At 37.8% G+C, this 16,005-nt stretch overlaps 1 protein-coding gene across 2 annotated transcripts; it reads right to left on the reverse strand.

The window, feature by feature from the left end:
* Window positions 1–994: 994 nt before the first annotated feature.
* LOC131786663 (regulator of G-protein signaling 19) lies at window positions 995–15,053 on the reverse strand. Of its 2 annotated transcripts, none has more exons than XM_059103736.2 (8): window positions 14,897–15,053; window positions 14,685–14,791; window positions 9,068–9,148; window positions 8,425–8,579; window positions 5,879–5,941; window positions 3,771–3,832; window positions 2,952–3,046; window positions 995–1,779 (listed from the first exon to the last, which is right to left on the reverse strand). In XM_059103736.2, exons 2-8 carry the CDS (start codon window positions 14,703–14,705, stop codon window positions 1,609–1,611), a joined length of 648 nt encoding a protein of 215 aa, XP_058959719.1. In that variant the 5' UTR covers window positions 14,706–14,791; window positions 14,897–15,053; the 3' UTR covers window positions 995–1,608. The 2 variants fall into 2 exon arrangements, with proteins under 2 accessions (XP_058959719.1, XP_058959718.1); XM_059103735.2 differs by having other exon boundaries at window positions 2,952–3,118; window positions 14,897–15,051.
* Window positions 15,054–16,005: the final 952 nt, after the last annotated feature.

A 16,005-nucleotide genomic window follows, 5' to 3' on the forward strand; every position in this document is an offset into this window, starting at 1 on the left:
TGAAACATCGTGAACAAAGAATAACAGAATACATGAAATAGCCGAAATACTGAACGCGAACTAGAGCACATCCTCAACAAACCAATACTGAAATGATAAGCCGTGGAATAGTAAAGATCTGGAAAGAAACAAATATCATCATAGGCACCAGATGCCTGTCAGGATGGTTATTCCCCACGCACGTCACAACTTCGTCTCGAAGTCAGCAAATTAAATACGCCGGTAATATCTCTCTGTCGACCTGGTGCCCCACGGGCGAGAGACGCAGCTGGTGAAAGACTGCTTTCTTATCAATGTCTTCCATGAAGGATAGATGGATGGCATATTTTTTATTGCATAACAGTACTTACGCACGTTAATTTAGCATTCTAAACTACTTTGAATGTTCGCATTTTCTTTCAATATCCTTTCGTCTCTATGCATTCCTTCATTGTGATTGGTTTAGAAAACTCGTGCGACTTCCTCAACCAATAATAACAAAGACTAAACCACGACTTGGTCACTCGCGATTTTCCGCGCTTCAGACAGCTTGTTTGTTGTTACAGTGAGTTTTCGGTAGCTTCTTGTGATATTCTCCTTTCTTCTGATTGTGATTCCTTTGGTTTTGGTCCTATGATTCTCAATTTAAATGTGCTCTATTGCGACGCATATGATAGCGCAGTTATAATAATTTAAAAGTATGTGGTAGCCATACTCTCATCTGCCACTATCGATAACTTGAACATGAAGCTGACTTCAATAATACCTTTGTTTCAATTACTGCCATAGCCAGACGCGCACTTCTTCTGACGCGCTTGTGGCCGCAGTATCTACTGAAAAAAGCAAATATCTGGAAATCTTTTTTCCCAGATCAGGCTTGCTCCAGTTGTCAAAACGAGAAAACATTTCGAGACAAGACTAGATGGTGGAAGGAAAGAATACCTCAGGCTTTTCATTCCTATAGAAAGAAAAAAGCTGAGAACCAAACTGAATGAAAAAAAAAACAACAAAAGCATTCAGAATAAGAAACATTGTTATTTTTTAATTATAATTACATTTTTACCGTGTACTTTAATCGGAGCTCTCCTGAAAATATCATTAAATTAGGGAACACACTTTAAAGGTGAGATTTAATAAAACAGAAAAACCGATAGAAAGTTACGGGAATCGCAGATAAACATGCCAATTAACGCAAATAGACATGAGAAACACGTAGGGAATGTGAGAAGCAGAGGATAGTAGTGCGATCGGTTCTGGGTTTGCGCCTCTCAAACGCTCCCCTTAAAACGCATATTTAAATCTATATCTATATGGTGTGCAAGCACGATAAACGTTTAACTCCCTTAAAAATCATTGGATCTTGCTCTCAACAGAAGCATCTTTCAATTTACTTATTTAGCAATTCTTGCGAAGCTATTGTTTATTCTTCTATGTACATGATCGACAAGGCCATGGTCTCGTCGATTGTAAAGTTGCATAAAAAATTTTACTTCATTTTCTTGGAATTTTGCAGACATAACCACAGAGAAAACGGTGAAGAAAGAATCTCTAGCTTTATATTAATCTAACTCCATGTCATTTTCTGTCGAATCTAGTCTAGAAAGTAACTTAATGTCTTAGATCAAGTGATCAGTCATTACTTATGAGAAGCGCTTTAAAGACGTTGGACACAATGAATCTTGGGTAACAGTCCTGATACATGACGTAATAGACGTGACGTTGCGCATTGTCATACACCGTTTGGTCAGGTTCCTCCAAGACTTCTTCGATATGCTGGCGAGTCTTGTGGTCGATACTGACCTATAGGAGGTGAAATAAAAAAATTAACGGGTGGGGTGGGTAAAATTATGGCAAATGAGAGCATAACATGACCTACATCTTCGTCACTAGACATCAGCTTTGTCTAGGAAAGAAAACGCAGGTGGCAAATGGCATGCTTTCAGAACCAAGTTTTCTTAAAATGTGTAATAGGAGTGATGAAAAACCTTGCCCACATGCGTGACAGTGGTTGTCTCTCATGTTTTTTCTCTATTATTTTGCGCGGGAAATCGGCGCGCGGCCAGCCAACATTGACCACCTTGCGCATGTCTGACGTTTGGCCGCTGTGTTAGGGTAGGCTCATGTTATCCGCTCAGGTAATTAATCAGAATAAAGGATTTGCTTCACCCTGCCCAATCGCAGGCCAGGTATTTAATAATTAAACTCGATACTTTCTGTTTATTAAGATGCAACGAGTCATACGACTATGTTTGCCCTATCATCTCACCTATACAAGAATGTGCTTTGGAAGAGGTGCCTTGGACTGATCAGCTATCAGTATTTGCTATTTGTCAATTTGGCGGCACTACGACGCTGCTGCCGCTATCACATGGTGTGTTTGTCTGTGATACGTGATCATGTGACAAATGACCAACCCCGAAACAATCTGTCTTACTACTAGAGTTTTCCTTTAAAACGAAGGACGGATTGAAGAAACCATCAATTTTTTGCCATTCCTTTAATGGGTTTCAGATTATTTTTTTCAAACACTGACAAACTGTAACACATAAAATAGACCTTCATCACTCGGCATTCATGTTGAGTTTACATGAAAAATGAAGCTTACGCTTTCCCCACATGTCTAGCCCTGCAGCAAAAACGAGTTTAGACAAAGCTTTTCTTTAAGGGACTCAAAATGACTGCTACGTATCGAAGTTCTACAGGCATTCCTTTAAAATCATCATCTAACGGTAAAATCCACATCTTCTTCGACATTTTTAGTGCCCCTTACCCCTAAGCTGCTTGAGTGCCCAATTAAGCCAATTAAAAACGTACCTAAATCCAGCAAAAAATTCATTGTTTTTAGCAGCCTCAAATCCGCGAACTTCTCATCTTTTGAAAAGATCACTTACACAAAATCCGACATAAAACTTTTCACGGACTTCAGGGCATTTGGAATTAAATGTACATAAAACACATTTTATTTTGCCCACCTCTTTTGGAGACTCCGCTGAAAGGTAATCCCGGTAAATCGACTGCGCAAGTTCTTTAAAAGTCGCCTGATCTGTTTCCTTTTTAAGTTTCTCCACTGCGAGCCAAAACAATAAGTTCTCCTCTGAGTACTGGGACTTGAGAAAGTCGTGGAAAATTTTTACCCCAGCTTAAAAGGAAAATTGGCTGTCAGTTTGGCTCAAGTTACCACATTATGCACTTGACGAGTAAGAAATCCCTTGGTACCAAGCACTCAATTTACGCGATTTCTTAACGTGACAGCTGACACTAATCGAATACGACAAAACCCGGATGGTTACCCGAGTCACGCGATCACCGACACTTTTAAAGCTATTTGCACAATGCACTCGACAACGAGCATACACAAAGAGTGTACGCTTTCATCTGCCGCACAGCCGGTGGAACAAGGAGAAGAGGATTGAGAAAAACACTTCCAATATCACACAACCTATTTCAAAAATGTTACAGGGTAAACAAGCTCCCACTTCAGCAGTATGGATAGCAGTATCCTGAATAACGGTTATACTTGGGCTCAACAAGTAGAACAGGGAAAGGGTGGGGGGGGTTGTGTGACAAGCACGGTTGCTGAAGAGTCTTCAGGTAAATGTCCAAACATAGAGAACAAGGAAAAATTTGAGTATACGCTACATGAAAGCCTTCGATGAATATGAGAGAAAGACATTGTTTTTGTCTCACTTGTTGTTTTGGTTTTGTTTTACCGCGAAAACGGGGCGAATTGAATGGTTTCCGTAAACACCTTTAAAATTGCAATAATATTGTTTTTATTGTATGCAACTTACTTTTGCTTGTGAGTAATTTTTCAAAGCTTATTCCCCATTCTTGAACTTCTTCTCTGGAAGGTCTAGGAACAGAAAATTGATATGAAATAATCAAACAACGGTTATATCAACAAGTATACGACTTTTCTTTTTAAATGTATCGTTCAAGTGAGGCAGCAGTTTGGTTGAAACGGCATTACACTGTACCTTACTCTACAGTCATTGGTCAGTGGTGTATTGTAAGTAATATAAAGATGATAAATATTGCAAAGAAGGGAGGAACTCTTTCGAAATCGAGGCAAAGTCTAAAAGAAAAACAAGTTTAATAAACTTTACAATAATGAGACCGCAGTAGTGCACTAAACCCATTGTGTGGAAGCTCATTGTCACTTTGGACATGTATATCTAAGACGGTGACAGGGAGAAAAGACCTCATGTTCATAATTGTGTGAACAATATAACGCAACTACACGAAGACGAACATACTGCCTAAGTCAGAGCGACCAAAGGAAATTTATATTAACCACTTGATGTGTCGTTGCTAGTCAAAATAATGAACCAAGTGAGACATGTATTCCAGACAGACACCATTGACGGAAGGTTAAATTAATTACGGTGGATTCGGCGGTAAAAACAGTCTAAGATTCCCGCTTTTGAAAAAAATAGCCCTCCGCTGTTGAGTGAGAATTTTGAGCTGTCATGGATACCTTTTGAAAAATGATACTCCTCCGGTAAACAGGAGGATTTGGTAATAAAATACTAGTGTGCACGAACGAGACGTAGAGGTCCTTGGGCGTATCACTTCCTCAGTGCGTGATTAAACTACGAACGAATTTTCGCCGACAACATAAAAGATGTACTCGTTACGCTTCAAATGTGCACATTAGAGAATTGGTAATTTCTACTCTATTTAATGGTCCACCGAGTATTTGTCCCAACTCATTGTTTAAGCATCACGTTATTGCAGCAGATTTAGAAACACAACAGTGACGACGATAATCCACTCGCATTTCAGTCTAATTCCTTTCAGTTTCTAGTCGTCATCCTTAACATGTCTCCGAGCCATTTGTTTTTATGTACACCATGATACACATACTCTAGTTGTTGACATTATTTCTCTAAGTCGTAGCCTTTCCACCACAATGGATAATGAACAAGGTAAGAGAAGGCGAAAGTTGATCAACGTACCCACTGGCATCACCAAACCTTCCATTTCCATTCAGACAAATACAACCCAACTGCATCGAAGCGACAGTGACGAAAACCGCAGAGGAAACGGCCTGGATTACGCTCAGAAACCTTTTAAGAACTCCAAAGTATTGACTATATTGGATGCTAGCAATATGGATTTCAAGAAAAATTCCGAACCAATAAAGCTAACGAGAACACTGCGCGAACGTGTCGAACTATCTGACGAAGTAATTCACTCGATGGATGTCTGACGTAAAATGACCCGAGCGCCGGTTCGACTCGAATTTCGTTCACCTGACTGGCATTGTGGCATTCTCGGAAGTGAAATTGTGCAACCCCTTTTGAATATTTCCTGTTTGAATCAGAATAAATATTTGGGTTTTTTGTCAGAATTACAGCTGCATTCCGCAATAGAAGAGAGATGAAAATTTCCCGAAAGCGAAAATTGAGTTACATTTTTGCAACTACAGATAGCTGATACGTGTGGGACGAATAATGTACTCTGATCAATAACTCGTGAACGAAACTTAACACCAAATCAAAAGGAACTGCGAGTAACTTCGGTGCCAGAAAACAGGTTTTTCGCTGTTCAGTATTACTGAAAGGTCCTTCTTTTGTGGTAGCATCTAAAGGCAAAGAGTTCAAATGTTTAGAGCGGTTTCGGCTCTAAACGGGTTTCAATACAAAATCAAAGCGATGTCATGTGCTTGTCACAGCTTCAGTAATCCGGAAAATGTTACGGCTACTGATCCAGTTTAAAATTTAAGAGCAAGGATATCGAGCATATCGAAATATATTTGTAAGTTTTCGGTTTAATACAATTGAAATAACGCGACTCCGTTCATATTGAAATAGGCCACGTTTCACTGACGACATCCGGAAAAACTGTTAGTTTTACACAGCAACAAGAAGAACGGCGATTCATTTTTTTGTCTTACTTGGGATTGTATTTGTTGTCCTTCGCTGTCTCCATGCTTCCAACTCTGAAACGGCGAGCGGGGCTGGTGAGAAAGAAGAGAGAAACAAAAAGCACGTATTGGTTGAGTTAGATACCACAATCTCCCAACAGGAAAATAAAAAAAAACAGCGACTAACACCAAACAAACCTCTATCTCGGCGTTCGGCAAATCTAAAAGTGTCGCCTTTGCGGTTGAGAGATTTACATTTCAGAGCAAAATACTCTCGACTTGTTATATTTTCTACGACAGTGACCACGCACGAAACCTTGACCGCAATTATAATGAATGCTACACTTGTAAAAAAAATTACGATTCTAAAAGCATCCAGCGGTGATTTCGTGTAAATCCGTGGACTGAATATATTCTTTTCCACACGCAACGTTTAAGGAGCCCAATATTTGCCATGAAATCTATATCCATGAGGAATTTAAATTAAATCTCTGATTAGCATGCATCGTTCAAGGTCTCTTAAATTTCTATTTAATTTCATAGTCCTTCGAAATCCACTTAGAAAATAAAACGATTTTAAGAGCAGATTTCATGCCTCTTTTAGAGGTAATAATATCTGGACTGCCAGCAGAGCGCTCAAAGTATTTGGTCTATTAATGGAAAAAGGCCACAAAAAAGACTAATACATAAATTACATTTATCACTGGAAGTGGGTAATCTGTCATCTGCAACGAGACTCAATCCGCAATATTCATTACAGGTTAAGCTGGTTGATATTTTTTAAAATCTTTAGTTCTAGCTTACAGATAAGTTTCAGCAACTGAATATAATCGAGAGTTTTTGTATCTTATTTATCGAGCCGAGAATTTTGAACTGTTAGAATTAGCGATTAGATAAACAATAATTCTTTTCACTGAAAATCCGCGCTTAATATGAAATAAAGCCGTCCCCCACCGACAGATTGAGTAAATAACTTTTTCATTATTGATTGTAACTATTCATAGAGGTTTAAGCTCCCATATTTGTAAGATGACATTATCGGTTAACTGGAAAAGGCAAACGAAAATTAGAGATTTAAATTCATGATATTAATACTGCGTGTATTGAACACCTTCAAATTGGCAAAGTTCAAGTATGACATCAGTAATTATCAACTCTGAATTAACAATGCTTTCAAGTCTTTGAAATTAGTCAGAGTAATGTCTGAAAGAAACGTTCAATAAGATAAGTCTGTCAGACCATTTGCTTTTAATTATCGGAAAAGTGAGTCGTTAAAATAATAGAGGAAAGTACTCCAGCGCCAGGAAACTCGTGCTCTTGCATCTTAAAAAGAAAAATGAAATATGTTGCTTTGTACTGGTTATTATTACAGACGGTGTCTGGTGTCTAAACTAGTACTTTTTATTAGAAAAGTTAAAATTAAAATACAAGTGCGCTCCATCTAAGCCTCTCCATTCGACAGTGTAATCAATGTGCAAAATTTATTACCTTACCGTGATTTGACTTATGTAGATAAGTTATCCCCTGTCATAACTGAACACGAGCAGAAGGCCATAACAACAAAATCTAAGTATGCGATTTTGACTGTTTGGCTGGCGTTGAAAGTCGAATCTATTACTTCTATTGCATCGCACATTTCTCATATCAGTTGCGATAAAGATGATAATAATTATGATAATAATAGGTTTAAAACTAATAATAATAATATTAGTAATGATAATAACAATAACAATGATAGGAGTGGATCTTTCTTTGATTTAGATTCCTGACTCATGCGTTCTGCCTATTCTTTGGCTGATAACTTATAGCTAGCTGAGCCTTGACAGCTGAGATATATACCAGTACAAATCAAACAGTATAATCCCGAATCCTGTATAAATGGATCTGAAATATGTTATTTACTCTACAATTAGATTTTAGTTGTGCGCAATATCGTTGAGGGTTGCAAAAAACTGGCTCATTTATGTACTGCAACGGATTTTGTAACTACGCGCAAGATATTTGGATCGAGTTAGACCATGTATTTGCACCAATCCAAACCCTAACTCTAATTTGTCCACTAATCTGTTATAAGAAAAAAAGTTCAGTTGATAAACTAATTAAAAGTCCCGTAGACTAGGCATGTTTACTTAGCATCTGCTCAATAACGGGTCCCAAAGGCACCCAACTGATCACGAGCTCAGGGTCATTCTGGCAATCATACTGATGACAAGAAACCGACATGACTCCGGGTGCAAGATTGGTAGGCACCTTGGTTACTAAGATTAACTCAGAGACGATTCCGATGACCCGATCACCAAACTTCGATACAAAGGTCTCTCGTATTTCCGCTAGCTAGAGCTAAAGATAGGCAGGAGGAGAGAATTCCCGGGAACGAGACCATGAGTTCAATGGAAACAGGATTTGGTTTGTTTGTTTGTTCTAAATCACTTCATAAATTTACCGCTGGTCAGCCTTTAAACTACGCTGACCAGCAAACAAAGAAGGCGCACTTGACTGTAACAAGATCTTAACCAATCAGCTCGTGGAAAATTTAGACATGTTACAGATATCGGAAAACAGTGAATGCCACTTACCAGTACCAATCGCACGAGCAACAGAAACACCAGCAGAGACAACAGTAATCTTTCCGTCTCGACAATATTGGCTCACGTGTCACCTCTTCGAATTCAAGAGTGGCTTTTTTAATGTTCGTCTCAGTAAGATAAATTTCAAGCTGTGTATTGGTGCTCTGAATGAAAAGAATAAATTTAAATCGATTCACTTTCAAAATTCTCATAAGCTAACAAAACAAACAAATTTCCCGCTCCCAAAGGGGCAAATAACTGTGATTCCAGCAAACCCAATCTTTTTTTTCTTTTCCTAATCAGGAGCATATAACCTAGAACCATTTAGTTATGTTCCAGAGCTGGGTAGTATCAGGGAGCGAAACAAGCCAATAATAATTTATTTCCTAAGTCATAAGTTTCTTATAATGTTGGTTCTGAGAACATGATGTTTAATTAGATGATATTCCGCAGATGATGCTGTTTTTTTTTCTTCTGAATCACATGTCTGCTCGGTAGGGTATTGATATTGTACGAGGAAATAACTTCTTGGTCTCTCCTGGGAGTGAAAGGGTTGTGCAAACTTCGCCCCTGTTATAGATAAAATCGTGCATGATTATCATACTACAAAAACGATGGATGCTGCTTTGACGAGTATCTTCATAAGACATACCCTTGTGCGGTCTTTTTCAATCGGTTCGCTGAAGTCGTAATACCATGATGCATCCGCCTTTCTACTCTGCACTGATTCACTCTGAAAAACAAGATATTCAATTAGTCAGTTCTACGAGTAAACCTTGATTTAAGCCAAGAGAAATCCCATTATTTTCACTATTATTGTGTACGTTGAAGACAGCTAACACAGTACAAATTTCGTCCTGTGCTTATTGCATGTTACTTATTTTGCCGCGCTTGCCGCACGCGTTTTGTTTTCCCGCGCTGTTACGTCCCTCGTCACCTTGGGTTTTGATTGATTGATCATGCACCGCGTGTTCGAAGAGTCAGTCAAGGTTTGCAAAGAACACCAGTCACTGAGGAAGCACTGTCATTTAAAGGTGCATTTAAACGTTGTCAGGAGAATTGGAATGCTCCATATGTGTATAGTGCTGAACACAGTAGGAGCGTAAGCTCAGCACGTTTGGTAGACCACAGCCTAAATGGAAATGTTTTGAAGTTTACAGAGGAAAAACTTCTTGATGGCAAACAGGAAAATAATGATAAGAAAATCCCAAACGCATTCAACAGTACGCTGTTGTCAAAAAAAAATAGAGCACGACGATTTATGCAGAAAAAATTCTAAGCTGAAAAAAAAAGATCGAAAGATGTCCTTTACTTCGCTTATAAAACTGCATGTAGGAAAACTTGAATCCAACCGGGAGACCATTGTTTTTCCTGACCAATTTTAATGTAATCAACTTCATCAGAATTATGTGTGTCACATGAAGCAAAACAAAGTTTTGATGACAGTTAATTTTTGTTCTTTTCTGTTTACCTAAAAGTCGATTGCCTTCAGATCAATTATTTGTTTTAAATAAAACATAAAGTTTCGTAGCGCTCATCAAAAGGCAGGCAAAAAATTATCATCAAAAAGATTTTACCATGTTTTATTCCTAGGAACATAATTTGCAGATATGTTTTTCTTGAAAAGTCGAAAAGTGTCAAAAACACGTCCTTGCAAATCGATTCATTGACCATAAGAAGTACAAAGCAACACAATAAAAAAAAGCGTAACAATAGAAATCATGATCAGAACTAACCTTATAGTCCGGCCGATAAAGAGACAAACGGAATAATAACAAATTGGAGAATTTAAGAATTGAAATTCAATTTAAAACTTGTCTTAGCCGTAGACTTTATTCTTATAAATTCTCAACACCACAGATTGCTCGCCGAGTGAAAGGAATCACTTATTCTTTTGCCTAAAGAAAGGGGAATTAATATTTAATTAAGAAGATTCCCATCCTTTTTCTGCGAATGCATTATCGGCAAATGGTACATTTCCAAGACCAGGCTTGCGCAACAATGAAAACCAAAACAAATGAACCGAGTAGAGTCATCAGCGCTAACTAATTTCTATTTATCATCCACGTTTAGCCGATTGTTTTTAATCAAAGATAATTACGTTGCGTTAGTCAAAAGTTGCTTTAAATTCGAAACATCTGCTTCAAGCCATATGCTACCACAAAGACGCCCTAATACCGAGCAGCTTATCTCGAACGAATCTTAAGCCACAAACAATCCTCAACAGACACAAAATGGGAATCATTTTCCATCGTATTTATTCAAAGATAACAATTACGAAGCGAACAGAGAGTAAAATCTATATTTCTTACCACAGCAACAAAAGGAAACCATCATAAATTTTAAGATCGGCACGATATTTGCGAAGATTACTCTCTAATCTTGATTTTTCACTCGTAATTCTTAAATAAAAGGACGGAAACTCATGTAGCGAATTAAATATTATCTTACAGTAAGGAAGAGTAACAAGCGTCCTTCAGCGCATTCGACAAAATGCAATTTCTGGAGCAAATTAACAACTGAGTCCTAAAATCGTAATTCTCAGATTTAGAGAACTGTGTCGGTTTTCCAGTTATTTATATGTTCTTGTTGAATATATCTTTTTTGAAACCCTCTTTTACGCCTTTTTCTGATACAGTAGTGCTTTTTCCTTTTTTTAAAAAAAAAATTAGGCTTATTTTGGCAGCGCGGCGGTCATTCGAGGTATACTTCTCCGTTTAAATAACGATATGCCAAGTTTTCGTTTTATCTCCCAATGCAGGAATGAACCGCTCGAAAAAAGTGGAAAATCAGCTCGCTTTATGCTTCATAGCAGTGGTTGATGTCTACGTCGGTTTTGGATGCAAATACAATTATTAGTAATCTATATAAACATTTCTAAATGAACACGAAAGAAACGAAAATTATTGTCCCTTACCTTAGGTAACAATTATTTCACTCTCCGTCTTCGTTTACTGCCGTGAAATCTGGTTTAGGTCGATATGGCAACAATTTTTAGTTCGAAAGCAATGCGATGATCCTATCTCTTGATAGACAAAGATCTAAAGTGCGAACAGCAATTGTCATATCGGGCCCGGTACAATCAACTCGTGAACCAATCACGCGCTCGACAAATTTCCTTAGTTGTTTTCTTTTAAACAAAAGCCGATTTGATTAGTGGCTCAAACAAACACTTCAAACTTTTTCTTCAAAAATTTTCTGGTCTACAGAGGTGTAAGACGTTTGTCACGGGAGATTTCGCAACAAATGTTCAACAGGAAAAGTTTTACGATTTGTGTACAGTATTAAGATGGACAGCCTCTTGTCCCAATCAATGACAACTTGACGTTATCATGAAGTAATCGGAGGAAAATGGGTAGTAATGCATTGTTGCAGCTGTCATTAACATGATTTTGTTTCGATTGCATTCCCGCTTTCATTGCTGGGTGCTTTCTCATTGGTTGTTTAAAACTCCCTTTTAGTCCACTGTAAATAAGCATAAATAATGATGATTAAAAGGTAGATACAAGGCAACTTAGAAGTATTTTTTGTCCCCGTGCAAATGAAATCTGGCGGGTCTATTATGAACTAATATTTTGAATGAACCACGTGAAATCCTTAGAGATTTTCAGCGTGTTTAGTGACCATATGAACGTAGCCACTACAAGGTGTGCGACTAACGGCACCAAAACCATTTCAAACCAACTACTAGTACGTTGAATTAAAAAGGTTTTTCGTTACTGTGCATTTTCACATAAAAGAAAATCCAGCTGAGTTATACAAATTTTGCTATTATTGTTAAGTCGCAAATAGGTTTTGGGGTTATTTGTCGAGCTGAACACACTTGAAATAAAGTATTTAACGTTTTCTTGCAATGTAAAGTCTCTGCCTTTGTTACATCAGAGACTTCCGACCTTCATAAAATGATCACATGACATGCGCAACGCTTTACGAATGGGGATAAATGAGAACTCAATGCGCAGCAAACAACATTGTGAAACAAGCCTTGAAATTCGAGAAAATTTCATGTGTACAAGTCACAACCTTTCCCAGAGACATGCATTCAAGTCCTAAAAGTTCATATTTGGGCAAACGTTTGGCTCCCTGATTGCAGGCGAATGAAACAAACAGTTTTCAAGGACAGCTTTGTCAGAGGTACATGGAATTTTGCGGAAGCGAGTTGTTGGCTCCGTTTATTTGTGTCCATTTTTCCGCAGAACATGGTTGCCATCGAAAAGAAACACAGTCAAGCGACACCAAGTTTATTCATTTTCCTTAATTAGTCAAGATTGTCTGAGTTAATAACCGACATTCAGCGGACCAATCAGAACGCTAAAATTGCAGTCCAATGTTATAATTTTTCCAAATTTATAAGAATTTTTACGGTACTTCTGACTAGCAAGGAATATTTTCTGTAAATTATAGGGTTTATTCAGACCAATTCCAAAAGCCTATGACCCCTTACACTCTAAGGGGTCTGACGTAGATGTCCAACCGAAGAACATAAGGAAGCCAGTCAATTTTTTGATACCTTGTTAAATACCATGTGATGCTCTGAGCATTTTTGAGACATAAATACATTATTGTTTCTTATTATAAAAACCTTATTAGTTAAAAACAAAGGGGCTAAAATTGATCCAGTTGTTCAGAAAATAATACGATTATACCCGACCTGAGACTAAGGGATAAAGCATTTTTGTAGCAAGAACGCGAACTCAACTTTTCGAGTTACTGCTTCTTGGTCTGAAATTACTTTTCGGCCAATAGTTGTTGATTATGCAAGTCGTTAAGAGCTGCAAGAGCTGACCAAAATAATTACTTTCCTCTAAAACATACTGACAAACATCTGATGGATCAGTGTGAAAACCTCGCTGAGCAGCTCATTTCTCATTTTAAGAGTGTGGCCCGTGTTTTTGTAAACGAATAAAGTAGTTTTGCCTTACCGTAAAACCCAATGAAAAGTCAGCCCTGAAAAGCGCTTTGGTAGGAGACCGAAAAAAACAAACCACTCAATTCTGAATGAGGGCCCACGTGTTTCATTGCAACCTGCCAGAGTCTGGTTCGGTCAGTTTTCTCTTTAATGCGTAAATTAAGAAATATTTGCCCGAGCTGTGAATTTGTGATATATCTAATTTGCGTTTTCATAAAAAACTGAAGCTCAACTTTGGTTAAATTTAATCTAATTGTTAGAAAACGAATCATTTGGATAAATCGAGTGAAAAACGTGACTATGGCCTAGATGCCGTCACTTGATACTCTTGTCTTGTAATATAATTTCAATCCAAAAGATAGAATATGAAAAAAAAAATTTAGTTTAAGCCCTAAAAGGTACATTTTTCGATTAGCATACTATTTCTTACGCAACCAGAAGAGAGCTCGGCCTCTTACACCTTCAAATCTTTGCATATTCTCGGCGAAATTTATGCTGAGCGGAAGAATCGTGAATTAATAGCGTAAATGAACATAATACTTACAATTCGTGTATTTTTTTAGGGGGTATTATCGTCATTGAAACCAAGAAACAAACAAATGAACGCACCACTGTGTTTCAGAGTCAAAGTTCCTTCACCTAGGAAGTGAAATCTATTCTTTTGATAAGATGCAGAAAACACTTCCCTTGAAGAAACTCGAAACTCGACTCGTATTAATTTGAATGTGAAAACTACGGCAGCTGTTTTTTTTCCGGAAAGAATATTTAATTTGCGTTCTGTAAATGTCTTCAACGCAGCACGCCGATCGCCATATGAGTTGTTTTCCAGTCGTTTAAAAGCGCAGTTACTTTTTTCGTTTATTTTCTCTATTATTTGAAATTTTTTGCTGCGCGAAATCCTGACGTAGTATAAACAGCCTGAGGACATTTTGGTAGGTCCGAAAACTCGCAATTCAAATTACATTCTCACTTTCTTCCAGAAATTTGTTTCTTGTCTCTAATGCTTCCTTTAAAGCCATGAAAATAGGATACTTAAGCACTAACAGTACAAAAAGACGTTAAGACGCTTTCACTTGGAATTTTCTATATGGACGTCTTTCAGAATAAATGTAACTATTTTGACTACTTATCCTATTGAGCAACGCACTGGACTGATACATGAAAAGCCGGAGTATTTACTCAGCCTTGCATTCTTGATTAAAAAGGTGTTACACTTCATATCACAAAATTGCTAGCACAAAAACGAAGCGAAAATGAACAGCAAAGTACCATAAAGCAACACGTCAAGTATACTTTAATTTTGAGTTGCTAGGAGCCGAACTGGGAAACAACTCGGTCTATTGCTTATATTCCCGCTCACCTTCCAATTCCTTGAACTCATTACCCAGCGTAAAAACACAGCGGTTTTCTAGCTTGTGTTTGTTCGATTTTCCACGACAAGAAAAAGAAATGAGGAAAGACGAAAATCTGTTGAAAACGAGAACACATGTATGAGAAAGAAAGTTGCTCGCCATTTATCGTTGATAACGTAAATAACTTAAGATATTTTTAGCTCGTATTAATAGAGATTACCTCGTGGTATCAGAGCTGAAATCAGTCTTCCTTGAAAGTTGTAGCTGTTTTGTGATTTAGTTTTCAAGAAGACCGACACAAAACTCCCAGCATTTTGGTTGTACGGCGCCTGAGCGATTTGCCGTGCATGGGAACAAATCAATATCCGGTTCGAAGTGAATGTATTTCCATTAATCGAGGCTGGAGAGTGACATTTTCCGAAAGGGATATGAGAACTTCAGCCTAATTTGCATAACAAACTCACGCTCTAGGTTGGGTCGCGAATGCATGACAAGCAAAATATAATCATTCAGTGTGGAAACTTTGATAAACGCTTTTAACAAGTACAACCTACCTTGATAACAAGCGTTCACAGCCGGCCCCAAAAGAGAGCAAATTGAATCGAAAATGTGCTTTAGTTTCATAATATTCACCTTTCAAATTAAAGAGAGTGAAAGGATTAAGGCTATGTTTGTTTATACAGCTTAAAAAGCAAAATAGCAATTATTTTAACGATCGAAACACCACTGAAGTTTGTTCACCAAATCTGTAAAGCCTAATCCATTTGTCCGTTAAACTTCGAAGAAACAAAGCTCTTGGCGTATATATTTTATCCTCCCGGGTTTTTAATTTCTCCTCTTTTCCGAAAACTCTTGTACTGCGCGTACAAGTTTGAGATTCGACGACACCTGGCAGTAGTGAAATAATGGTTTGGTAACAAATGATTATTTATTGTTATAGTGGTCCACTTTTCTTTGCAAAACTTCACAGTAAAATCTAGTCCACTAGCGCGAAAACACGCAGCATTACAGAAAAGCGACTCAGGCAGTGACCCCTACAGGGAAAAAGAAAGAAATGCACGAGACATCGGCATGCAGCTTTTGATGGAAGGCGCAGAAAAATGTTCATACTCCACGACAAAGCAGTGTCAACAAACACGAAAACAAGATAACAGCTGCGCTGGAGATGAAGTCGAAGATTCCTTGTAAGCCGTAACTAAACCAAATATTAGTGATACGAGGTAAATACTACAGATTATGGTTGGCAGATTTTGAGTTCCCATTTCAATCGCGAGAAGCGTTCATTGGCTTTTTAACAGTGTATAGATACATTTTACTTGAGGATGGAAA

Source organism: Pocillopora verrucosa, chromosome 2 (genome assembly GCF_036669915.1).
Source record: "Pocillopora verrucosa isolate sample1 chromosome 2, ASM3666991v2, whole genome shotgun sequence".
Lineage (NCBI taxonomy): Eukaryota > Metazoa > Cnidaria > Anthozoa > Scleractinia > Pocilloporidae > Pocillopora > Pocillopora verrucosa.